At 50.2% G+C, this 26,829-nt stretch overlaps 1 protein-coding gene and 1 long non-coding RNA gene across 12 annotated transcripts in view; one reads left to right on the top strand and one right to left on the bottom strand.

Moving 5' to 3' along the window:
* Nucleotides 1–9,720, bottom strand: part of WDR62 (WD repeat domain 62) — a 46,467-nt gene extending 36,747 nt beyond the window's left edge. For both annotated transcript variants that reach the window (XM_049900572.1, XM_049900573.1), the window contains exons 1-4: nt 9,512–9,720; nt 5,752–5,843; nt 4,715–4,777; nt 38–95 (exon numbers count right to left, since the gene is read on the bottom strand). In XM_049900572.1, the coding sequence (XP_049756529.1) occupies nt 38–95; nt 4,715–4,777; nt 5,752–5,843; nt 9,512–9,688 (390 nt within the window). In that variant the 5' untranslated portion in view covers nt 9,689–9,720. The remainder of the gene's footprint in view (nt 1–37; nt 96–4,714; nt 4,778–5,751; nt 5,844–9,511) is intronic.
* Nucleotides 9,721–10,109: 389 nt separating this feature from the next.
* On the top strand, nt 10,110–22,623 carry LOC126085326 (uncharacterized). 10 transcript variants are annotated; one of them, XR_007519241.1, is made up of 5 exons: nt 10,110–10,464; nt 13,417–13,523; nt 14,113–14,929; nt 15,998–16,134; nt 20,058–22,623. It is a non-coding gene; the product is annotated as an uncharacterized LOC126085326 (long non-coding RNA). The 10 variants fall into 10 exon arrangements; XR_007519239.1 differs by lacking the exon at nt 15,998–16,134 and having other exon boundaries at nt 20,058–20,885; nt 22,189–22,622; XR_007519246.1 differs by lacking the exon at nt 15,998–16,134 and having other exon boundaries at nt 14,113–14,221; nt 14,704–14,929; nt 20,058–22,621.
* The last annotated feature ends 4,206 nt before the right edge of the window (nt 22,624–26,829 follow it).

Raw genomic sequence — 26,829 nt, 5'->3', positions numbered from 1 at the left:
GACCCCTCCCCACAGTCTATCAGGATTGGGGACTCACCTCTCCTGTCACTATGTACTTCCCGTCAGGTGAGAAGGCCAGAGCACTCAGGGACTTCCTGGGGGCAAGGAAAGGGGTGGGTCACTGGGTCTGCTGAGGGTGGGCAGCCAGACCCCAGCCTGGCTATGGTCATAGCACTCTGCCCACCCTCACCCCCAGGTCACGGAAAAGGTCAGCAGAAGGTGAGCTTGAGGGGCCCCCACAGAGCCGGTACTGCCTGTGTACAGCGCACAGTGCATCTCCGCCTGCATTCACTGCCACCAGAAGGGAAATGGGGAAGAGGAAAGGTCCCCTTCTCCCAAAAACCCCACATCCAGACAGGTGGACATGGTCTGGGAACCCTCCTTCCCTCTCCCTGTGCAGGACTGCATTCCCTAAGAAACCTCAGGAGTTCTCGGGGACTCAGGTGCAGGCAACCGTACAGGTGGGGCTGAACTAGGGGGTGTGCTGCTGAAAGGACACGGCAGCCATCCCCGGAGACGGCCTGTCACACCTGCTCCACTGCTGAACGCTCAAGGTGCTCGGGAAACTCTGCAGACCACAACGCTTCTCCCCGACACCCCAGCTAGGCTGCACAGGGACTGAGCGGCTGCACTGGCTCTTTGCGGGCCTGCACACTTTTGGCAGCAATATTCACCATCCCCAGGCTGTGAGGCGTTTTCCTCTCTCCTCTCCTTTAATCCTGTTTTGACCTTAGTTCCTTCACAGTCTCCCTCATCTGAAGAAATCAGTGTCCAGATAACTACGTAACCACCTCTGAGCGAGTCTCTGACAACCTCACAGAACACTCATCAGCATGTCAAGGCCCCGGCGGCTTCCACTAGCTCTTCACAGCAGCAGGCGGGGTGAGCTGCCTGGCCGGTGTCCACTCGGCCTCCTTCCTTCCTGACAGAGCCCCGGTTTTACCTGGGATAGTGGTGTGCGCTGTACAGGTGTGGTGGGCTACATGACTGCTTTTGCTTGATGTATGGTGGTGATGAAAGTATTTACAGGCAAAGGGGCTTTAGGTTTGTAACATATTCTCAGATGGTTCACGAAAAAGTTCATACAGGTATAGCCAGAGCACGATGAAACAAACGTGGTAAAAGGTCATACAGGTATAGCCAGAGCACGATCAAACAAACGTGGTAAAGCCAAGTTGGGCAAAACGTACTGTTCTAAGTCTAAAGTTATTCCAAAAAAAGTCAATGCCCAGGCCTCACCCCAGACCCACTGACTCGGCCTTTTCTGGGGGTGGGTCTGGGGGTCAGGCGACTCTGACATGCAGCCAGGTGAAAAGCCCCACGCTGGCCGCCCACCTCCTAAGGCAGACGTGTTGGCCCCTGGGGATGGCCACCTCCATGCCATCCGCTCCAGGTCAGGGTTATCCACCCCGCTTCCTAGAGGGGTCAGGGAGGCAACACGGATAAGAGGGGCTCTGACAGACACCACCAGGCTCTGGCCCATAGCTGTCACAGGGGAGTACAGTCCTGGGGGCCAGAACCTCTCAGGTTTCCAAAAACAAGGGGGACGACTGGATTTTTGTGTAAAAAACTTTAAACATCACCTAACTCCAGTCTTTCAACCACACTGCGTTGGCCAGACCTCGAGTCTGTGGGTGTCAGGTCTGCAGGTGTTGCCATAAGGATGCTCTCACCACGGGAGATGGCTGTTACGTTTCCAGAGAGGCTCAGAAAGGAGAAGTCTCTTGCCTGAGATCACACAGCTAGTAAACGCTTGGGACAGGACCAGAATCCAGCTCTGCTTTCACACCAGTGCTGGAACACGGTCAGGTGCCATGGGTCTGAGAAGCCCCCCTCCCCCAAGAGGGAATCTGGGCCCCACCTGCCATATCTTAGTAACCACGAGGGAAGAAGAAAGTCCACCACTTCTCTGTCCACCTGGACAGCAGTGGCCACAGGGGCTGAGCCGGAGTTATGCCAAGGAGGGAGATGAAGTGCCTCCCAAAGGTCAGAATGGTCAGAAACCTACTGGGACCATACCCCCAGGACGACACGGTAAATCGATCAACCCCAAGGCGGATGCCCTGGCCACCAGCCACGGCCCACTGAGGGCCAAGGGCCTCCCCCAATAAACTAATGGTGCCAGGAGACTCAATGAGGGGTTCGGGGTTTGCTCAATGAAGCCTGCCTCCACAGTTGTCCCCTAATCCTCTAGCAAAGGCAGAGGGAGGTGGGCCTAGCCCCACCGACCTTACACCTCCCCTCCTGCCTCCTCGCTGTTCTTTTGGCCTCTACTCTTATCAGAGGGAAAACCCAAATCGCATCCATCCATTCATTCATTCAGGAAACAGGAAGTGCCATCAATGTGCTGAACGATGCTCGAAGCACTGGGGTCACAGAATTGAGCTGCGAAAAAGCCCCTGCCCTCTGAGCTCACGCTGTGGAAGGGAGACAGACTGAGTGTCACGGGTGGGGAAGCAGCACCTCCGGCAGGCCTAGACAGTGTGGAGCGGTCAAGCAGGGGAGATGGAGTGTGCCAGGGCGCTGCGGGGGGGAAGAAAGCACACCCCTGGCCTGGCAGAGCCCCCAGTGGTTCTCTTTGCACTCAGTGTGATAGCCAACCTCCTCCCCTACCCCTAAGAGCCAAGAACGGCCTGGCTTTTCCTGCTCCGGCCCCCTGTCCCCCTTACCTGCTCCCCCATTCTAGGAACACAGGTCCTTGGCTACTGCTCAAACCACCCCAAATTCTTAACCACCACAGGACCTCTGCCCCTGCTGTTCACCCTGCCTGGAATGCTCTCCCTACACCTTCAGATGGGTCACCCCCTCAGTTCCCTCATGTCTCCCCCTAAGGAGGCCTCCCCTGAGCCCTCTGATAGGGCCCCCGCCCTGGCCCAGGCCATCACTCCCTCCACAGCACTTATCATGGTGCACCAGTAATCAGCCTGCTGGTTTACAGTGCTCTCCCCCCATCACTCCCTCCACAGCACTTATCATGGTGCACCAGTAAACTGCCTGCTGGTTTACAGTGCTCTCTCCCCCGTCACTCCCTCCACAGCACTTATCATGGTGCACCAGTAACCTGCCTGCTGGTTTACAGTGCTCTCCCCCCCATCACTCCCTCCACAGCACTTATCATGGTGCACCAGTAATCTGCCTGCTGGTTTACAGTGCTCTCCCCCGTCACTCCCTCCACAGCACTTATCATGGTGCACCAGTAACCTGCCTGCTGGTTTACAGTGATCTCCCCCCATCACTCCCTCCACAGCACTTATCACGGTGCACCAGTAACCTGCCTGCTGGTTTACAGTGCTCTCCCCCCCATCACTCCCTCCACAGCACTTATCATGGTGCACCAGTAACCTGCCTGCTGGTTTATAGTGCTCTCCCCCCATCACTCCCTCCACAGCACTTATCATGGTGCACCAGTAACCTGCCTGCTGGTTTACAATGCTCTCCCCCCATCACTCCCTCCACAGCACTTATCATGGTACACCAGTAACCTGCCTGCTGGTTTACAGTGCTCTCCCCCCATCACTCCCTCCATAGCACTTATCATGGTGCACCAGTAATCTGCCTGCTGGTTTACAGTGCTCTCCCCCCCGTCACTCCCTCCACAGCACTTATCATGGTACACCAGTAACCTGCCTGCTGGTTTACAGTGCTCTCCCCCCATCACTCCCTCCACAGCACTTATCACGGTGCACCAGTAACCTGCCTGCTGGTTTACAGTGCTCTCCCCCCATCACTCCCTCCACAGCACTTATCACGGTGCACCAGTAACCTGCCTGCTGGTTTACAGTGCTCTCCCCCCATCACTCCCTCCACAGCACTTATCATGGTACACCAGTAACCTGCCTGCTGGTTTACAGTGCTCTCCCCCCATCACTCCCTCCACAGCACTTATCACGGTGCACCAGTAATCGGCCTGCTGGTTTACAGTGCTCTCCCCCCATCACTCCCTCCACAGCACTTATCACGGTGCACCAGTAACCTGCCTGCTGGTTTACAGTGCTCTCCCCCCCATCACTCCCTCCACAGCACTTATCATGGTGCACCAGTAACCTGCCTGCTGGTTTACAGTGCTCTCCCCCCATCACTCCCTCCACAGCACTTATCATGGTGCACCAGTAATCTGCCTGCTGGTTTACAGTGCTCTCCCCCCCATCACTCCCTCCACAGCACTTATCATGGTGCACCAGTAATCTGCCTGCTGGTTTACAGTGCTCTCTCTCCCGTCACTCCCTCCACAGCACTTATCACGGTGCACCAGTAACCTGCCTGCTGGTTTACAATGCTCTCCCCCCATCACTCCCTCCACAGCACTTATCATGGTGCACCAGTAACCTGCCTGCTGGTTTACAGTGCTCTCCCCCCATCACTCCCTCTACAGCACTTATCATGGTGCACCAGTAACCTGCCTGCTGGTTTACAGAGCTCTCCCCCCATCACTCCCTCCACAGCACTTATCATGGTGCACCAGTAACCTGCCTGCTGGTTTACAGTGCTCTCCCCCCCGGGCCACCATTTGTCACAACAGACATTCTTGTCTCCCCTGTTCACTGCTGTGCCCCTGACAACTGAAGAGGCATGGCACATAGCAGGCACTGGTGAAGGTGGCTGAGCTGACAGTGAGTGAATGAGCGAGTCACCCACCCCTGAGCCCCTCCAGAATATGTGGGGGAGGGAGAATGTGCCAGGACCCTGGCCCCCCCATGCCCAGGCCCCAGCCTACCTGGCAGTATTGAAGATGTGCTGCTGCTTGTTCTCCTTGGGGTCCAAAATCACCACCACACAGCTGTTAAGAGGGAGGAAAATGTGTCCGAACTGGGGGACGCGCTGAAGTCCAGGGACGATTCCAGTCCCAGCAGAAGAGCCCACACGCAGACAAAGCTTCCCCTGAGCAGAGGATCCTCTCTGGCCTCTTTCTCTGGGTGTTTATGCTGAGAATCCTAGAGCGCTGAACATTTTACTACTAACGTGTTCTTAAACAGAAACCAGTACTTCCTCTGTGCTTTCCAGTCTACAGGCTCTGGGCTAACAAAGGCCTTATGTTTTTAAATCTTCCCAGCTGCCAGGTGAGCTCAGGTCTCTAGTCCATTTTACAGGTGAAGAAACTGAAGGTCAGTGAGGGAGAAAGGCCTTTGCCCAGGGTCACCCAGCAGGTCAGGGGCAGAGCAGGATGTGAATCTACACCGGATTCAAGAGCCCACGTCCTGTCCTCTCCCTGGACTGCTTCCCAAAACCCAGTCGCAGACACTGTTTGTTGGGAGTTACTACGGGCCTGCCCTGCCCTCCCCAGCAGGGGGTCCCTTCAGCACCTAGAGCAGGAATTTGTGGAGTAAACAGCTGCAGGCTCTCCTTCCCTCCCCTCAGCCACCAGGGGCAGGGCATCACTAGTTTCGCCTTACGGTCTAGAAGCAGAGGCTCCAGAGAGAGGCAGAGCGTACATGGTGGGGCCAGGCCACGGATCCAGGCTGCCTGATACCACCGCTTGGCCTAAGCCACCTGTCTCTCCCAGAATCACTGTGACCTCCACCTGCAGTCACAATTAAGGCTTCCGCAGCCCTCGCTCCAGGCCAGGTGCTGTTCTAGACACAGACGGGCCCGTAGGATCCTCTCCACAGCCCTCAGAAGTAGGCTGCATTCTCCACATTCTACAGACCGGGGAGACGATGCCCAGACAGAGTCACCCATGACTCCCCAGGCCAGACTAGAAAGGCTCCAAATTCCCCAGCAGTGATTAGAGGCTGAAGCCACCCGCTTGCTCACCCTGCCAGGTAGGCCACATGGCCTGTGCTGGGGTCGCAGGTTAGGCCACTGCTGTTCTGGGCTGTGATGCCGAGCACCTTCTCCAGCGACACCTGCAGAGAAAAGGCCCAAGTCAGAAGCACCTGTTCCCAGGAGGTCCCACGTGGCACAGCTGCCTCAGCCACCCGTTCAGTCCCTGTTGCACTCAACTCAGGCTCACGGAGCTTCTGCAGTCACGTCTCCAGCAGTGACTGCTTGTTCTCCCCTTTCCTTTGACAGGTAGGCAGTGCTGTGTGAAGGGCAGGGAGTAGAAGTAGACAGACAAAAACCCCTGCCCTCCGGAGCTCACACTCTGACAGGGCAGAATGAAAGACGTAGGACGTGAATAAAACCGATATACAAAATAAATGTCAGATGACAACAGGGTAATAGGGAAAATAAAGCACGAAAGGAGATCAGAAGTGCAGGGGCCGGGGGAAGGCCTCACTGAGAAGCTGACCTTGGAATAAGTACCTAACTACTTTCATATGGATGAAAGACTTAAGCCTCCACAACAATCCAAGGAAGAAGGTAGTATTATCACCTCCATTTTACAGATGAGAACACTGAGGCCCAGGGTCCCACACCTGGGAGTGGCGAGGTGAGGACACAAACCCAGACAGTACAGCTCCACAGTTAACACTTTGGGTGCTGTAGGGGAGACACAGCAGAGAGCTTAAGTGGGTAGTGTCTGTTTCCTCATCAAACTGACAGTCCAGAAGTTCAACAAAAGGCCAGTGAACACCATATTTCAAATTGTAAAACTCTCTAAGCAAAGTAAGTTAAGTGGGCCACTCCCCGTAACGGCGGACTAGACAACTGATACAGAGCAGGGACTCAGGAACTGAGCTGTTTTCGCATTCTGAACAGATACAATTACTACAGGGCAAAACATTTTCAACTAAGTCTTTGGCCTCAGAACTGAAAGGCAAACATTGGATAATAAAAAACCCATTGCTGTCAAGTTGGTTCTGACTCATAGTGGCCCTACAGGACAGAGTAGAACTGCCCCATAGGACTTCCAAGGAGTGGCTGGTGGATTTGAACTGCTGACCTTTTGGTTACAGCCAAGCTCTCAACCACTGAGCTTCCAGGGCTCCTAGGATAACAATAGCTAGCATATACTGAGCACTTACCAGCAGTCAGACACTGCTCGAATACCATAACTGTATTAATTCAACAAACATAATAATCCTGTGATCCAGTCACTATCATTAGACCATCCCCATCTGAAACAGAGGCCCAGTGAGTAACTTCAGCCCAGTCACCCATTCAGCCGGGCAACAGCACTCTCATGGTTTTCTCTGTCAGTCAGCATTACTGGACGGACTGTCATTTTGGACTAAATCTTTTACAAACCAGAGGGATTCTGTGCTGCCAAACAAGAAAGATAAACGGCATCTGTTACTCAACACACACAAGGACGTAACGGTAGAAGCTGACAATAACAGTACCTGCAATGTGCCGGGCTCTGTTCTAAGTGCTTAAGATGGAACAGCTCTTTTAATCCCTGCAAATGCCCTGAGAGAGTGCAGTCATCTTATTATCCCCATGTTACAAATGCAGGAATGGAGGCGCAGAAAAGTTCCTAACTTGACAGAAAGCGCAGGATTAGATCCTCAGCCCAGGCGTCCGAGTCCAGGGCTTGCACTCTCACCCGCTCTGCTAGCCCGCCTCTCGGAAGTCGTTGCTGCTGCTCCCCTACAGTCACATGCAGCTTAGGCGCTCTCAAGGCACTTCCAGGAACTGATAAGCTAAGGGCTATGAAGAGCAGGGTGAAGGATGAGAGATTAAGGGGGGTGTCTGCTCAGACTGGGGTTCAGGAAGGCCTCTCAGGGTAGTACCTAATACTTTCATATGGATGGAATAAGTACCTAACTACTTTCATATGGATGAAAGACTTAAGCCTCCACAACAATCCAAGGAAGAAGGTAGTATTATCACCTCCATTTTACAGATGAGAACACTGAGGCCCAGGGTCCCACACCTGGGAGTGGCGAGGTGAGGACACAAACCCAGACAGTACAGCTCCACAGGCTGACACTTGAGGAATGAGAAGGAGGCAGCCAGGTATGCTGCAGCAAAAAGCCCAGGCAGAGGACGGACCAAACACAAAGGCTACGAGTCAGAAAAGAGCGTGGAGCCTCAGGGAGGCAGAAAGAAGACTGGCAGTGTGGCTGGACCTTGGTGAGGGAGGCCAGGGAAGCTGCAACCAGAGAGGTGTGCAGGGGGCCACTTGCCCTGGCTTTGCAGGCAGGAATAGGGGATACATTCAGAGTGCAGCAGGAAGCCACTGAGAAGGAATGAGACTCACCAACGGCTACCACCAAGTCCCTGGGGACACAAGCAGTTAAGTGCTCAACTATTAACCGAAGGTTGGAAGTTCCAACCCACCCAGAGGCGCCTTGGAAGAAAGGCCTGGCAATCTGCCGCCGAAAGGTCACAGCCACACTACGGAGCACAGTTCTACTCCGAAACAAATGGGGTCTCCACGAGTTGGAACTGACTGCACAGCAGCTGTTGTGTGTTGTTTTGATCCACCCTTTATCCGATGCCATGCACTGTGCTAAGCAGGTCACAGTCCTCGTTTCACTTCCTCTCCCTACCACACCAAGGTACGGTTTTTATTACCACCATTTTACAAAAACACTTTGTAGCTAGAGGAGTTGGAAGATAATTTTAAAAACTGATGCCACACTAAAGGAACTCCTACTTACTACCCGACTTAAGGAACCACTTTGCTGTACTCCCTCCCTCTGGAGCCAGTACTGCTGAGGTTTTACAAATATTACTCACATTTTCCTCATAGTTTTGAGCGGCAATATGGAATAAGAATCCCACCTTGGTAAAGAAAAGGAAGGAAGAAGCAGGGAGTGAGAGAAGGCTGAACAGAGCTGAGAAAGAATTAGGATTGGTAGGATTCTGGCTGAATCCTACTTTAAAAAAAAAAAAAAGGACCATTTCTCGCCCCGGAGTGGATTCTGATTCATGAGAGCCTCACTGTGTCAGGACAGAACTGTGCTCCACAGCGTTTTCAATGCCCGATATTCCAGAAGGCTATCCCCCTGGCTTAACCTCCAACCTCTGACCTTCTGGTCAGCAGCCGGGCAATTATCAGGTTGCACCACCCAGGGACTCTGAACCATGGCAAAAAACCAGCTGCCGTTGAGTCAATTCCGACTCCTAGCGACGCTGTAGGACAGAAAAGAACGGCCCCATAGGGCTTCTAAGGAGCGCCTGGTGGATTCGAACTGCTGACCTTTTGGTTAGCAGCCTGACCCTGAACCACTGCGCCACCAGCGTTCCCTGAACCCTGTTAGAGACCCCGAAGACTCAGCGGGGCGGGGCCCACAAAAGTGCAAGAGGAAACGTCTAAAGGTGATTGAGTGAGCTTAAGGGAGGCTGGGGAAGCCTACTCTAGGAGGCCATTGTCAGAACCCAGAAGGCACGCGAGGCGGCACCAGGCAGGAAGCCAACAACGTCCCAAGGGCTGGGGGTGGGATCAGGGGCTGAGAGGTGGGGCTAGGAATGATGGGCAGGACCCGGGGGGAGGAGACAGCAAGGCGGGCGGGGCCTCGCCTGGGGAGGCGGGGCTTAGGGAGGGCGGGGCCAGGGAGCAGCCGGAGGGGAAGAGCCCGGGCTGGTGGGCGGGGCCCAACGGCTGAGGGCGGGACCAGGGGCGGGACCAGGGGCGGCCCAGGGAAGCCGGCAACCGGGATGGGTAGGGCAAGTAGTTTCTCACCCGGCTCTGCACCGTGTCCTCCGGCGCCGCCGTGAGTCGTGTCCGCCGCCGGAGGCAGAGCGGTGGGGCGGGGGGCGGGGAGGGCTGGCCTCTCCTCGCCGGAACCCCCGCGGTGACAGACGACAGTTTCTCGACCGCGTCGTTCCGCGCGTAGCCTCCGGGGCCCAAGGCCGCCATCGTCGCAGCGGGGTCGGGCGACCGTTACGCGCATCAACCTCCACTGCCGGCAAGACCCACTCGAACGGCGAAGGGCGCGGGAAATCCGGCGCCGCCGCCTATTGGACGCGGCGGGCCGCCGGTCTGGCCAATCGCAGGGCTGCCGGGCGGCACTTGTGACCAATGAGGGCTAGGAGGCGGGGCGGAGTCCCCAGCGCGGGGGAGCCTCAGCTAAGGGTACCGCCTTTGATAGGAAGGACCTGAGTTCGAGCCTACTTGTTGCTCTGATCGAACGTGCTGGTGCTTTTCATCCAGTCTGCGTTTGTCTCATTCACTGGCCATACATGTTTCACTTTACGAGGTAAGGCTATGACCGCCTCACCTCGCTTTTCACGGCCACCCAGGTTGACTAACCGCGCCTTTGTCAGCCACCGGAAGTAGGCGCAGGGTGGAGCCGGAAGAGATTGGCGGCCAAGCCACTCGGTTGGCGCAAGCTCAGAAACGCCGTGACGACACCGGAAGCCGGCTTTACGGAGACGTGCGTGGTTTTCCCCGTTCGCGACGCGACGAGGACGTAGCCGTGGCGACGCGTCGGGGCGCGTAGCACGCAGGCGTCGCCTTCCCTGCTCCTGCGCTGACAGGACGCGCGGGCCGTCACGTGAGGCAGGCGAGAGGCGCGCGAGCGGGCGGGTTCCGGGCTGCCGACCCGGCTAAACGCCGCGACGCTGCATCGCCCTGCCCCGGTGCTGCCGGGCTCCGAACTGCTCCGGCGCCGCGAGCCATGCGAGCTTCCGCGGGTGAGCGCCAGCGCGGGGCGGGCCTTGCGGGGACGAGGCGGGCCACCGGGTCCCCCTCGAGAGTGTCATCCGGGAGTAGGGCTTAGCAAGGTGGAGAGACGCTGTTCCCGGCGGCGAGGACCGCACGTGCCGAGGTGCAGATGCGGGATAAGCAGGAGTAGACGATAAACTAGGTAGTGAATGGAGCGAGCGAAGGCAAAGGGCGGTAAGGCATGTAGGGAAATGAGAGGTTGGTCCCGGCTCTTCTATGGAACTGTCCACTCGCCATCGCGATGAGTTCGAAGTGTCTCACACTTAAAACTGAGCTCCTGACCTTGTCTCCCCAACCCTTCCATAGCTTTCCCTATCACAGTTAATAGCTTACTCCATCCTTTCAGCCACGCAGACTGGAGTCATCTTAACGTTTGTCTTTTCTCACGTTTGAAAAAATAAAAGTTAGTGTGTTGTTGTTAGGTGCCCTCGAGTGGGTTTCGACTCATAGGGACCCGATGTACAACAGAATGAAACACTGCCCAGTCCTGAGCCATCCTCACAATCATTAGGTTTGAGCCCGCTGTTGCACTCACTATGTCAGTCCATCTCATTGAGGGTCTTCTAGTTTTTCGATGGCCCTCTAATTTACCAAGCAGGTTGTCGTTCTCCAGGGACTGATCTCTCCTGATAACATGTCCAAAGTATGTGAGAGGTAGTCTAGCCATCCTTGCATCTAAGAAGCATTCTGGCTGTATTTCTTCCAAGGCAGATTTGTTCGTTCTTTTGGCAATTCGTGGTATATGCAATATTCTTCACCAGCACCGTAATCCAGAGGTGTCAGTTCTTCTTTGGTCTTCCTTATTCATTGTCCAACTTTCGCATGTATGTGAGGCGATTGAAAACACCATGGCATGGATCAGGCACACCTTAGTCTTCAAGGTGACATCTTTGCTTTTTAACACTTTAAAGAGGTCTTTTGCAGCAGATTTGCCCAATGCAGTGCGTCATTTGATTTCTTGACTGCTGCTTCCATGGGTGTTGATCGTGGGTCCAAGAAGAATGGGGCATCAGGATTGGAGAAAGACTTCCTAACAACTTGCGATAAGCAGATGCCACAACCTTGCTTGCTGAAAGTGAAGAGGACTTGAAACACTTAAGGATGAAAAATTAGCATGGGCTATTAAAAAAAAAAAAATTGCCCTCCCATTTATTGGGTTGGAATAACAGACACGGAAAAAGCCAGTGACGAAATTAATAGGAAAAAATATTTCTTCCAGGGACATGCTGCCTCTGTAAATGACACAGCTCCCTTTCTCTGAGTGACTACTGCTTTATTCCAAAACCAGAAACTAAAGCTGTTGTCATCAAGTCCATTCCAACTCATAGCGACCCTGTAGGACAAAGTAGAACTGCCCCATAGGGTCTCCAAGGAGCGGCTGGTGAATTCAAACTGCCAACCTTTTGGTTAGCAGCTGAGGTCTTAACCACTGCACCACCAGGGCTCCACTGCTTTATTACTCGCTGAGAAATTTTGTTCTCTAAAATCATGGACTATTACAAACTTTGCTGTTTGAAATTATATCCGTAAAAATAAAACATCTCACTTTTACCTGGAGGGTCTAAGTCACTTAGACAAAGAGAAGCAGTCTCTATTTACAGTCTAGGTTCAGAGCTTCAGATAGGGGGTTTCTGGACACAGTAGTCCACATCTGCCTTTACTGCCCCCAGGGAGACAGGGCCCTGGGCCCCCTTCTCAATCCAGACCTGACGTTGGTCCCTTCACACACAATCCTGCTTTACTCCAAACCTGTTCAGATACCGCTTCATTTATGCGTCACCCTGCTCTCAAAGCCAATGACTCTCTCGTTTCCTTTGTTTGGTGTGCAGTCTCCCTCATCGCCGTGGTAAATAAAGCTGACTTTGTGGGACTGTGGGTTTATATTTGTGGTCTAAGGCTGTTTGGGCTAGGGCACATTTTTCTCATTCAGTCCATAAGGAAATCGTGTTGGCTCTACCTTTAAAATCAACCCAAAATTTGACCATTTCTAACCTCCTCCTCTGCCCCAACCTTGGTTTTGGTCATTAGCACCTGTAACTGGGCTATTTTAGTAGCCTCCTCACTGGTCTCCCTGCTTTCCACAGCCTGTTCCCCACAGGCAGCCAGGGGACCTGTGTTAACACCTGAGTCAGGTGAGGACCCTCCTTATCTCAGAACCCTTCCACAGCTCCCATCTCACTCCATAAAAGACAAAAAGATAAGGCTGGAACAGGCAGAAAGCAGGCCCACAAAGCCCTGCAGGAGCAGGTTCCCCAATACCGGTGTGACCTCATCTTCTCCCCTCTTCTGCCCCTCACTGTGCCCCAACCATTCCCTAGAATGGCAGGCACGTCACTGCCCCAGGGCATTTGCGTATGCTGTTCCCTCTGCATGAAAAGTTCTTACTTTTCTATCACCTCAGCGAGGCCTTCTGTGACCATTGACAACCACTCTATGTGAAATTGAAGTGGGCAGTCATGAAAGGGTTATTAAGGGTTATTAACCATCTCATAATAGTTGTTTTTCAGAAAAGTCTACTTTCGCTGCATTTTTCTTACAACTTTTACAGCATTTCACCATGATTGGTTGATTCCCCAGGTTTCTTCTTTTCTGCTAGCAGGAGGCAGAGGTGTAGGCACACTAACTCCCAATCTACCTCCTGTATCACCTTCCAGGGGTGGCAGTAGTGAGCCGTCACCATTTTTTTTTTAGGGCTGTGTGCAGTATTTTTAGAGCTACATGCAAAAACCCATTCACTAAAGTTATGCGGATTGTGCGCATCACAAGACTGAAGGTCCTCCTCTCACTGTTCATGCATATGTATGTAACTCCCTATAAAAGGAGCAGATCTGTCCTGGTTCAGGGAGCTGGCAGCCTTGGGTCACGAGACCATGCCTGCCTCCCAGTTCGCAAACTGTGAATAAACCCTTCTGTTCTTCCAGCCCTGTGCCTGGCTGACTTCAGTTCGCTGGTCTGCTTGACAAGAATCTATTAGTTGACAGTTTCATATGGCACCCCAGATGGGACTCAGTGGAGACTCCAGCTCAGGGTAAGTTAGGTCCTGAAACCTCCTCCGAAGGGCACCCTCCACCCTTCACTGGGCGGGGAAGACTTTCTGGGCGGCACCAACCCCGGACTGGACAACCCATGAGTCCCCTGTTGGAGAACAGAAACATTCCGACAGCACTGTGAAACAGGTACCTATTTTTAAGTTTCATTTTGGAGTAGCTACTAAGTGGTGGATTGTGTCCTCAGTAACGGGTGTTATTAGGCCTTGTGGTGTTCTCCCTGTGTCCTGGGGCTGAGTCCCCACCTGCATGAGGGCACAGCCCTTGACCCCCACACCCGGAGGACACTTGGGGAGACTGTCGTTTTGTCCTGGGGCTGAGTCCTCACCACACGAGAGCACAGGCCTCCTTTGGGTCTTTTGTCTCGACCCCTGCATGTTTTTGGTCAGGATCTGGATGAGGAATATTGTTTTGTGTCCTGCATCCCCCTCGCCCGCCGCCCCCGCCACCGCCGTTTGTCTGGTGTGCTAGCTAGGGAGACTCAACTGGCTTAAATCCAGGACCCTCTGGGTGCAGGATGGTTTTCTCTCTCTTCTGAGGAGTGTACTGAAACATTCTTTCTAATTTTAGATACTGAGTCTCACATAAGATATCAACTTAGTTGGAGCAAGATACACTCCTTGCAAATATTGGCTCTGGAAGGTGTGGTACTTGAATTTCGCCACCTGAGATTATCAGGGTAACTGAGTTTTGCGCCTCTGTATAGCCAGGGCCTCTCAAACACATCCTTCCCTTGGCTGACTAATTAGAAGGGATAAGATCCATAAACAAGATGGGCACTGGTCAGTCTGTCCCTAAATCATCCCCCTTAGAGTGGACCTTGACTCATTCGTATTTTTTAAGAACTGGTGACACTAGAAGGAAGCTTTTGAGGTTCCTCTGTCTAGGCCTCAGTATAACTTAGAAGACCAGGAGAAGTGGGCAGCCGAGGGAAGTTTGCGTTATAACAGCATTTTGCAGTTAGGTTGGTTTTGTAAGAAGACCCATAAGTGGGATGAGGCACCCTGTGTTCAAATGTTCATGACTCTGTCGTAAGCAGGGATTACTACAGCAGTGGAAATTAAAGGCTCAGGTTAATCAGAAGTCAAACAAGTTCTCGAAGCAGAAGAGTCTGATGTCGTGCTGGGACTTCCACCCCCATATAATCCTGTTTACCCTCAGATTCCCCAAGTGGTTCCCGCCAACCCTGGCCCCGGGGCCTCAGGGGCGGCCTCCCCCGATCCTGGGACCCCAGAAACAGGAATTGTCTCCAACCTCACACCCACAATGGTGCTACATTTGACCAGGGACAGTCCATTTCCTCAACTAGCCGGAGTACTGACAAGGAGGGTGATCCAGAAGTGGGCCAGTTCCCTTTAAGAGAGGCACCGGGAGCTTCTTGGATCAGGTAGACACTTGAGACTGTGTTGGCATCTCCTCCCTGGAGGGGAGGTGAGAGGGCAGAGGGGGTTAGAAGCTGGCAAAATGGACACGGAAAGAGAGAGTGGGGGAAGGGAGTGGGCTGTCTCATTGCGGGGAGAGCAATTGGGAGCATGTAGCAAGGTGTATATGAGTTTTTGTGTGAGAGACTGACTTGATTTGTAAACTTTCACTTAAAGTACAATAAAAATTAAAAAACAAACAAAAAGAGTTGGAATCAACTCTACGGCAGCTGGTTAACCCCTCTCTGACTAGTTGCCTGAGGAGCCCTGGTTGCACAGTGGTTAAAGTGCTTGGGTGCTCACCAAAAGGTTGGTAGCTTGAACCCACCAGCTGCTCCAGGGAAGAAAGATGTGTTAGTCTGTTTTCATAAAGATGACAGCCTTAGAAGCCCTATGGGGCAGTTCTACTCTGTGCTATAGGGTCTGTGAGTCAGAATCAACTCAGCGGAAATGGGCTTGTTTTTTGTTTTGTTTCATTTTGTTTTAACTAGTTGCCCATATTAAATTCCTTCTCTTAAAAAAAAAGAGAGAGAGGCACTGGCCAGAACAGGAGCGGGTGGGAGAATTAGGTCCCCTTCACCACTTCAGATTTGTTTAAGTGGAAAAATAATTTCCCAAAATACCATCAGGATCCTCAAAAGATGCACAATGTGTTTTCGTCACCTTTAGTGCCCATCAGCCCACCTCGGCAGATTGCCAGCCCCTGGTTGGCAGTTCTTCTCTCTTCGGAAGAGAGGAGAATAATTTTGGAAAAGGCTAGATGGTTTGCTCAGAATGAACACAATGAAGACCCCCAAAATCCTGACATACTGCCAGCCGATAACACAGTCCCTGGAGTTGACCCAGAGTGGGATTACGGTTCAAAGGAGGGCATGAGTAGGCTGAAGTATTATAGAAAGTGCTTACTAAAAAAAAAATTATAGAAAGTGCTTACTAGAAGGCCTTAAAACGAGGATACAGAAACAGAAAAACCTCTCAAAAATTTATGAAGTAATTCAGGAACCTAAAGAAAACTCCTTTGAGTTTCTCGACAGAATTTTCCAGGCCTTCCAGAGATACACTGGCATGGATCCTGAAGCTACTGAGAATCAACGAATGGTTAATATCATCTTCAGAGGACAAAGCTCTATAGATCTCCACAAAAAACTCCAGAAATTGGATGGAGGACCAGGTATGCTTATCTCTCAATTAGTTGAAATAGCTTTAAAATTTTTAACAATAGGGACCAGGAATAAGAGCAGTGGGAGACTTCACCGAGCAAGACAATACGTTACCGTGCTGGCTGCAGTCTTGACTGGCAAACTTTTCCCCTCACCACATCAATTGGAATCAAGAGAATGGAAAAAAACCCACCAGCAGAACTTTGGCCCCCTGAAAAGGGACCAGTGTGCCTGCTGTCATAAAGAGGGACACTGGAAAAATGAATGCCCCGAACACGGCTAGCCGGCAAAACATGGTGAGTGATCCCCAACCATGATGGGGCCGGGGACTTCCCAAAGACTGGCTCAAAATGGGAGAGACTGTCACCATATCCCCCTGAAGAGCCCTCGGTAATAGAGGGAAGGCCAATACAATTCCTTTTAGACATAGGGGCTACCCACTCGGTTTTAAGTGATCCCCTTACCTTACCCTTGAGCACCAAAAGGACTCCAGTTGTCGGTGTGTCAGGAAAAGTAAATTATGAGAACTTTTTAAAGCCGGCTATATGTACGACTGGGAGCTCCAGTCTCACTCATTAATTCCTGTACCTACCAGAATGCACAACCCCCTTATTAGGACAAGATTTGCTCTCCAAATTAGGGGCCAGTATCTCCTTTCATGGGACTAAAAACCCAGTTATCCAAATCCAGACTGCAGCTGAGGAGGGCTGGCAGTTACGAGCAGTTTTCCTGCCTCAGGGGATAGAAGACCCCTCCCACATACCAGAGCACGTCCAGCAAGCAGTAGACCCCATTGTTTGGGCTAGTGTAGAGCCTAGGAGAGCAGTATCTGCAGTCCTGGTGGTAATCAAATTAAAGGAAGGGGTTAGAACTCCCAATCTAAAGCAGTATCCCATGAGAAGAGAGGTTCAAGAGGGACTTCAGAAAGTGGTAACCCGATTCTTGAAAATAGGACTGCTTCAACCATGCCAGGCGAAATACAACACACCCATCCTGCCGGAAGAGAAACCCGACAGGGAATACGGGATGGTACAGGACCTGAGAGCTGTCAACGAAATCACAAGTGGTATCCATCCAGTTGTCCCAAACCCCTATACCTTGCTAGCTGTAATACCTGGAGACTGTAACTACTTCCCCATGCTTGACTTAAAGGATGCATTTTTCCACATCCTCATTGCCCAAGAATCCCAGGCACTGTTCGCCTTTGAGTGGGAAGACTACATCATGAGACACAAGTCCCAATTAACTCGGACTGTAATTCCCCAGGGATTTAAAAACAGCCCAGCCATCTTTGGGGAAGCACTCAGTCGGGATCACCAGGGCCTCAAATTAGAGCAGGGCATCCTGCTCCAGTATGCTGACGTTCTTCTCATTGCCAGTAAAGGACATAAGGCCTCCAACCACAATACCATTAAGCTGGGATATAAAGTGTTGAAGGAAGAAACCCAGATACCCGGCTATAGGTCCAATATTTGGGATTCCTCATATCACAAGGAACTCGAACCCTGTCACCCACATGCAAGGAGGCCATTTGTGCCACTCAAGAACCATCAAACAGACAGGAGCTCAGAGAGTTTTTGGGCATGGCTGGGTTTTGTAGAATATGGATCTGAAACTTTGGACTGATAACAACACCCCTTTACAAAGCTACATAAGAGCGGGATGAAGACCCATTCATTTGGTCTCCTAGGTGTCAACAGGCCTTTGAGGAAATAAAGGCTGCGTTATTAAAGGACTCCCTGACTTGGAAAAGCCTTTGTATCTTTACACCCATGAACGCAAAGGGGTGGCCCTGGGTGTCCTTACCCAGGGCCTGGGGCCTCACCAGAGACCCGTAGGATACTTCTCCAAGCAATTGGATTTGCCCACACAGAGATGGCCTTCCTGCCTAAGGGGGCAGTAACAGCTGCCTGTGAATTAATTCTAGAGGCTGAAAAACTATCTCTAGGCCAGCCTCTGACCGTGCACAGCTCTCAAACCATGACTGGCCTTCTGGAACAAAAAGGAGGGCTATGGCTGACCACAGGCGATAGGGTAAATACCAAGCCATCCTACTAGACAACCCAGCTGTAATTCTGGTCACTGGAACCCAGTTAAACCCAGCCACAGCATTGCCAATCCCTGAAAATCCTCCTCTAATACGTGATTGTTTGCAGACGATAGAAGAAACGTGCTCCAGCAGACCAGACCTTTGAGACACTCTTGCGAGGAAGGTCTTTAATGGTATGTTGATGGGAATAGCTTCGTAGAAGAAGGAAAGAGGAAGGCTGGATATGTTCTTGTTTTCGTCGAATCCCCACAGGTTGTCAAAGCCGAACCACTGCCTGTAGGGACTTCCGCCCAAAAGTCTGAACTTGTTGCTTTAACCCAAGCCCTAACCTTGGTAGAAGGTAAGACCCTGACAATCTAGACCAATTCCTGTTATGCCTTTAGGATAATCCACGCACATGTTGCAATACGAAAAGAAAGAGGACTTTTAACGTTAGCAAATAAAGAGATAAAACATGAGGAACAGATTTTGGCACTGATGAAAGCCATTCAGATGCCTCAACAGGTAGCAGTAGTTCACTGTAAGGGACACCAAAAGGAAAACACTCCTGAGGTGAGGGGTAGTGCTCTGGCTGACTTCTCAGCAAAACAAGCAGCTAGAAGGACGTCCCAGACTGAAGAACCACCGTCAGTAGAGGGCCTGATCATTCTGTGTCCTCAGGAATACTTTAATTCAACATACACAGAGCAGGATTATGAGTTAATACAGGAATGGGGATTTTCACTAGACCCCAACCAGTCAGTCACATGAGTGGTATAAAAGACCCTACGTGAATTACCGACTTAACACGACTCACAGCATGGCACATTTTGAGGGCCTTATACAAAGCCACCCGTTGGGGACAGGAGGCCACCGCCAGATGGATTAAGAGGCACTTTGCAGGGAAAAAGCTCCTTCGGATCATAAAAAGAATTCAAAGACAATGCCACACTCGCATCCAAAATAACCCTAAAAATGGCCTGTTCCATCCCCTGGTGTCCAGTTTACAGGAGAGGGTCCAGCTGAAGATTGGCAAGTAGATTTTACAACTATGCCTAAGGTTACCTGGAAACTAGGTACTCCCTAGTATTTATAGACACTTTTTCCAGTTAGGTAGAGGCATTTCCAACTTGGATGGAAAAAGCTTTTGAAGTATCAAAGGTTCTGTTAGAACAAATTGTTCTAGGGTTCAGCATGCTTATCGTTCTTCATCAGACAATGGGCCAGCTGTTGTCTCTGAAGTAATTCAACAGGTATCAAAAGCTCTCAACGTTACTTGGAGACTATGTGCTGCCTGGAGATCACAGTCTTCTGAAAAGGTAGAAAAAATGAATCATAATCTGAAGAACTATAGCAAAAATATGTCAAGAAACTGGACTAAAATGAATAAAGGCCCTACCACTGGCTCTCTTGAGGATTTGGATAGCCCCCAGACCAAACCAAAACCAAACCCACCGCCGTCGAGTCAATTCTGACTCATAGTGACCCTATAGGACAGAGTAGAACTGCCCTGTAGCGTTTCCAGGGAGCACCTGGCGGATTGAAACTGCCGACCTTTTGGTTAGCAGCCGCCACCAGGGTTTCCAGCCTCCAGAAGCAGGCTTAGTTTAAGCCCCTATGAAATGATGTATGGGAGACCCTTCCGAATAGATTGTGCTCAGTTTCCTAACAGTGAAGTAGATCCTAAAGGTCAGATTAGGACTTTTGTCTCATAAATTCAAGCCTCATTAACTGAAATAAAAGACTATGTGGCTTGGAGGCTTTTGGACCCACCTGATGGGCCCTTAGACCTCTTCCTGCTAGGTTGACTGGGTCTTGTTAAAACATTGGAAGGAGGATTGAGACCTCCAGTTGACATGGGAGGGACCCTATTTGGTGTTACTAACCATAAATTTTTCTCTGAAGCTTGAAGGAACAAAACCATGGGTCTGCTCTTCCCGAGTAAAACCAACAGCTGCCCCAACAAGCCTTGGTACCAGAGAACCAGACAACAAGATCGCGGAGCCTGACTGGACAGTAGATCCACGGGAAGGACTCAAGCTGTTGGTCTGAAGGCTCAGATCTGATAAGTAAAACTTTCTGCTAATAATGAATGTAGTGGACGTTTTAGGAATCGCATTTGCTGTAGCTCTTTGCCTAATACTGTGGCCTTTGCTTATCAGCTGCCCGTTTTTGGGTACACTTACTTCCTTTGGTGTTAAAGGTTTAATTCTCAAGAATTGCTTTTATGTTTAGAAAACTCTTAAGATGAAACCCCTTCTTACATTCCTCCTGGGTCTCTCTATACTATCCCCTTGGGCACAGGGCTCCGAAAGCTGGGAAAATAATTAATTTTACCAAGTTTCAAAAGCCATCAGTGAAGACCAGCCACTTCATTTATGTTGGATATGTTTTTCCCCTCCCACAGAAACATCAGGGAACCTCCAAATTCTCCCTGTGAGTAACTACTCACAGGTGCCACCCCCCACTGTCAACTGTACCAGCTTTCCCCCCAGAGACCCCTTGCTCTTCCCGTTCGCTAAATCCCCTACAGTTGGCTTTAACTGTACAGGAATTCTCAACAAGACCTACCCAGCAGGCATGTCTTTCAACATCTGGCTTAAAGGGGCACTAAACAAGACCTACATCAGGGCCCAGGCCCAGATAGAAAACTTAACTTTAATGGATAATTGGAATGTCTCCCGCCTCCAGGATTGTGAAATCTCCTTAAAAAATGCCAACAGCACTGTTCAGGTATGTTGTTCCATGAGCAAGGTACGAAAGGTCAAGGGAGTTTGTCTAGTGAGTGTTTGGGAGGAGGAGAGCTGGGCGCTCGACTTCAACACCTCCGTCCAAGGAGAAAAGGCAAAACAGTCCTGTAATTCATTCCAGTGGGATTGTCGGGCCTACACACCCCCTTTTTCCCCCGGCCCGGGCTATTTTGGCCTGTTGGGACAAAATCTTTCTGAGAACAGGTGGCTAAGGGAGGCCCGAAATAATCTGACCACTATGCTTTTGAACAACTCTCTCTGTGCCCCGCAAGGATATGCCTGGGTGTGCGGTTACTCCCCACCACCTAGCAGTTCCTACCTAAGTATCGTTCTGATGGGTGGGTCCTTGAGTGTCTAGATCCTGTGATTCATGGGGGAGAATGTACCTTAGGCTTCTTAACACCAACCCAGACTTCTACAGATCCTTGTTCCTTGAAACGGTACCCAACACAAACGGGCTATAACACTGATTCTGGCAGGAATTGGAGCTGCCATAGGAATGCTCGCTCACCCCTAGCGAGTATTCACCTATCACGAGGCTACTTAAAAAAATTTAACCCAGACCATTGAGACCATAGCATGGTCCACAAACCAGGCAGTAGAGACCCAACAAAAATCCTTAGACTCCCTGGCCAAAGTGGTCTTGGACCACCAGATTGCCCTGGACTGCCTGTTGGCAGAACAAGGAGGAATGTGTGCAGTAGCAAACACCTCTTGCTGCACATACATAAATTCCTCTGGCCAGGTTGAGATCAATGTGAAAAAGATACATGATCAGGGTTTGTGGCTCCATAATTTTAACCAGGAATCAAATGCCCAGGCTATATGGCAGGCTGTAAAAAGTACACTTCCCTCACTCACTTGGTTTCTTCCCTTGTTAGGTCCCCTGGTTGCACTTCTCTTATTGTTCTTTGGTCCCTGTATATTCAAGCTGCTTGTTAGATTTGTGCCTTCTAGGATTTAAAAATTCCATTTACAAATGATGTTCCAACAAGGCTTTTGACGTATCCCTCCAAATAAAACTGAGTCAATTCTGTGAGGGCCCTATAGACCAAGACCAACACCCCTGTTCAGCTTCAAGAAATTAGAGAAGAATGACCTCTGCCCCTATTTCCCTTTTACATTAAAGGGAGACGTATTAGAGGAGGGAATGAAGCAGACAGTCATGAAAGGGTTATTAAGGGTTATTACCCATCCCATAATAGTTGTTTTTCAGAAGAGTCTGCTCTTGCTACGTTTTCGTTAACAACTCGTACAGCACTCACCATGATTGGTTCATTCCACAGGTTTCTTCTCTTCTCCTGGCAGGAGGCGGAGGCACAGGCACACTAACTCTGAATCTACCTCCTATACGACCTTTCTAGGGTGGCAGTAGCAAGCCGTCACCATTATTTTTAGGGCTGTGCGCAATATTTTTAGAGCTGTGTGCAAAAACTCATTCATAAAAGTTATGTGGACTGCAGGCACATCACAAGACTGAAGACCCTCTCCTCACTGTTCATGCATACGTATGTCACTCCCTATAAAAGGAGCAAGTTTTCCCTAGTGCAGGGAGCTGGCAGCCTTAGGTCATGAGACCCTGCCTGCCTCCCAGATTGCGAACTGTGAATAAACCTTTCTGTTTTTTAACCCTGTGTCTGGCTGACTTCAATTCGCTAGTCCGCTTGACAAGAACCTATTAGTTGAAGGCTACAAAATTGTAACCCTCCCCCATTTGCACACATATTCTCCCTATCAAAAAAAAAAAAAAATTTTTTTTTTTTTTGTTATCTCTTGCTTTATTTTTCCCCTTAACTCTTTCTACTATCTGGCATATTAACACGTTTGATGTATTCATTTATTGTCTCCCCTTATGGTGAAATGAGTTCCTTTATGTGGCCTTTTGCCTTGGTTCTTTGGAAAAATAGCTTGAGAGATTTTTCTCCCTAAGCCCAGAAGGGTTATATTTGCCCTAGTTCTCTACTCCAGAGGGTTTGTTACATTTCCTGGGTAGGCTGTGAACAACTTCTGGTTTGATAGTTTTTCTCTGGTCCTGGGCTGCAGCCTGCCCTGTGGTTGGTATGTGATTGGCCAATATATTATGCAAATGAAGTGACTGTAGACTATGCAAATGAAGTGATTATCCAAACCAAAGAACCCATTGCTGTCAAGTCAATTTTGACGCATCGCAATCCTGTAGGACAGAATAGAATTGCCCTGTAGGGATTCCAAGGCTGTAATCTTTAAGGAAGTGGACTGCCACATCTTTTTTCCCACAGAGTGGCTTGTGGGTTTGAACAGCTGACCTTTCTGTTAGCAGCTGAGTGCTTAACCACCGTACCACCAGGACTCCGTCTCTGCCTCTTAAGAACTGACTTTGTGCTGATTCTCATGTGTTATTCAGACACCCCCCCCCCCCAATTAGAACGTTAGCTCCGTGAAGGCAGGAACTTTCGTTTGTCTCGTTCCCTTTTGGTCTCAGCATCTAGGACAGTGCCTGACACATAGTGGGTGGTTGGTAAATCCTTGTTGGGTGAATTCGTTTCAGATGGGCTGCCCAGGAAACTCAGCAGTCCATGTCCCAGCTGTCCTTTCAGGGACTCCGGTAAAGGGCAGGAGTGCAGGGGAGACCTTAAGCCTGGATCAGTGTGTCTAGACTTGCTTTTTTAAATACAGTGAAACCTGTGAGAGCCAGAACTCAGCAGGACTGCCTTGTTTTTCTGGGTCTCGCAAGTTTTCCGCTTTTGACAGGGTGCAGTCTCACCACTTTTTTTTTTTTTAATTATGCTTTAAGTAAAGTTTATAGTTCAAGTTAGCTTCTCATACAAAAATTTATATACACATTGTTATGTGACCCTAGTTGCTGTCCCTATAATGTGACAGTACACTCCTTTCCACCCTGGATTTCCCGTGTCCATTCAGCCAGCTCCTGGCCCTTTTTGCCTTCCCATCTCGCCTCCGGACAGAAGCTGCCCACATAGTCTTACATGTCTGAGCTAAGAAGCATGCTCCTCACTGGTATCATTTTATATCTTATAGTTCAGTCTAATCTTTGTCTGCGAAGTTGGCTTCGAGAATGGTTTCAGTTCTCTACTAACAGAGAGCCCGGGGTACATGTCTTCCAGGGCTCCTCCAGTCTCAGTCAGACCATTAAGTCTGGTCTTTTTACTAGAATTTGAATTTTGAACCCTATGTTTCTCCTGCTCCATCAGAGACTGTTGTGTTCCCTGTCAGGGTGATCATTGGTGGTAGCTGGGCACCATCTAGTTCTGGTCTCAGGGTGATGGAGTCTCTGGTTTATGTGGCCCTTTCTGTCTCTTGGGCTCATATTTTCCTTGTGTCTTTGGTGTTCTTCATTCTCTTTTACTCCAGGTGGGTTGGGACCAATTGATGTATCTCATATGGCAGCTCACTAGCTTTTAAAACCCCAGACACCACTCACCAAAATGAGATACAGAGCATTTTCTTAAGAAACTTTGTTATGCCAATTGACCTAGATGTCTTCTAAAGCCATGGTCCCCAGACCCCCACCCCCTTACCATTTTTCTGTCACTCGTTTCAATGGAAAATATTTGCGTTCTCCGTCACTGAGAGGTTTCCACCTTACACAGGTTCCGGCTTTAGCATGTTTACTGTCTGTCACTCTGAGACCATTCATTAATTCGCCAACTCCTTGAGCGTCTCCTGGAGTAAGTAGGCCCCCGCTGGGCACAGAGGACCATGAAAGATGTGGGTGTTGCTGTGACAGATGAGGGTTGAACACTGCAGAACTGAGTACTCAACCTGGGAGTTGTCAGTGATCCTTTCTTTTCTTAAGCACTGTGGCCCCCATCTAGTCCATTAACCCATCCTATGACTCTACCTTCAAGGCATACTCCCATCCTGCAACCACCACAACAAAATCCACAACACCTTGGCAATACAACTATAAATGCAAATAGTAAAATCCTGACTATGCTATTAGAAAATAAGAAGAAAAGCACATTCCCAGTTGACCATCTCTACAGTCACCACCACGGTCCAGGCTGTCACCATCTCTTATTGAGACACCATGATAGCTGCTTACTGCTCTACCAGCTTCCACTTTTGCCTCCCCGACAACAATGACAATAATACCTTACTTGGCACTTCCTGTGTGCCCAGCCCCGTTCTGAGTGCTATACACACAATTCCAGGAGAAAGATGACAGCCGTACACAGCAGCTGGATGACTGTGTAAAACCTAAACTGGTTCATATCTTTACTGCTTAAATTTACAATGGCGTCCTAGTGACTAGAATGGAATCCAGACTCTCGGTCTTGACCCACAAGCCCCTTCCTACTCCGGGCCCTGATGCCGTCCCTCCATGGCCCCATTGGCTGCCCACCCATCCCTGTCTATGAGGTCCAGCCATACTGTCCACCAGGCCACTCCTCACACAGGCCAGGCCCATTTCCACCTCAGGGCCCATCCGTGAGTCAATCTTGCAGAACCCACTTAGCTAGGAGTTGGGTGAGGGGAATCTCCCAAAGGAGAGTCAGGAGAGATTGGGTAGGAGACAAGGTAGAACATATTAAGGGGAGTGGCTGCCCGGCAGCTAACATTCATTAGCTCTGTTTTAGGTCCTTTTGGGACCAAATGATGGTCATCTCCAGTAACGGGCTGGGGGAGGGTAGTTATTAATTAGGAGTTGAATCTGCTGCCAGCAGCAAAATCCTGAAATAAAAGTGGCTCAGTTTCCTAGTGCTGCTGTAACATAAATACCACACATGGGTAGCTTTAAGGAACAGACACTTGCTCACACTTCTGGAGGCTAAAAGTCACAGTCAGTGTCTCAGCTGTGTCGATTCCTTCCTTGTTGGTAGCTCAGGGCATTCCTTGGTGCCTTGGGAATCCTCGCATGGCATCCGTCTTCCCTGTGTGTGCATGTGTCTGTGTCTATGCCACTTTTTATATAACTGAAAAGAGATTAGGTTTAGGATCCACCCTGCACTGGTATCACCTCAACTGATAAGAGTTGATTATGTCACGTTAGATTGCGTTATGGAAGGTGATTATATCTATAGGTCTAGGGGTTAGGATTCGAACACAAATTTGGGGGTGACAATTCAATCCATAATAGTGGCTTAAATAAGTTAGGAGGTCCATAGGAGTCAGCATGGTTAAGTTAGGCTGCAGTAACAAACCATGCCCAAATCTCAGTGGCTTACCTCAACAAAGGTTTGTTTCCTCTCACACCATGCCCCTTAGAAGTCGTTTGTGGCTCTGCTGTACACTGTCTTAATTGTCACTTTGGAGCCACCCTTACTTGGGATATGGCTGTCTTGTGGGAGGGTAAAAAGAAGATGAGGGACTCACCCAGTGGCTCCTGATAAATTTTATATTCAGAAGTGGCCCATGTCACTTTCACTCACGTTCCTTTGGCCAAAGCAAGTGTATGGTAAACCTCGTGTCAGTCAGGTGGGGATGTATAATCTTCACGTGGGAGGGGCAGTGAATATTTTGAAAAATAATACATTCTACCACAGGGTTTATCTTTCTCTCATAGGAACAAATACAGGGGTTGGCAGACCAGCACTGGTGCGGCAGCTCCACAATCATCAAGGATGAGGGTCCTCCGACCTTTCTTTTCCGCCATCCTTAGCACGCGGCTTCCGTCCAAATGGCTGCCAGCACCCTAGTCGTAGCTCCGTTCCAAGCAGGATGGAGGGAAAGAGGAAAGAGCAAAAGGTGCTCACCTCCTGACCCAGGCAGCCCCCTTTACAAAGCCTTCCCAGAAACCCCACCCAGTGGCTTACTGGTCACCCCCAGCTACAAAGGATGTTGGGAAATGTGACCTTTTAGTTGGGCGTTTAACCACTCAAGATATTTTGGGTTCTGTTAGTAAGAAAGAAAAAAAGAACTTCTAGCAGTGTATGCCGCTCCGTGGTCTAAATAAGATGACTAGCGAAACTAACATATTCTACATA

The sequence above is a fragment of the Elephas maximus genome, chromosome 11, assembly GCF_024166365.1.
Source record: "Elephas maximus indicus isolate mEleMax1 chromosome 11, mEleMax1 primary haplotype, whole genome shotgun sequence".
NCBI lineage: Eukaryota > Metazoa > Chordata > Mammalia > Proboscidea > Elephantidae > Elephas > Elephas maximus.
The sequence above is the reverse complement of the archived record's forward strand: the minus strand, read 5'-3'. Positions and strand labels throughout refer to the sequence as shown.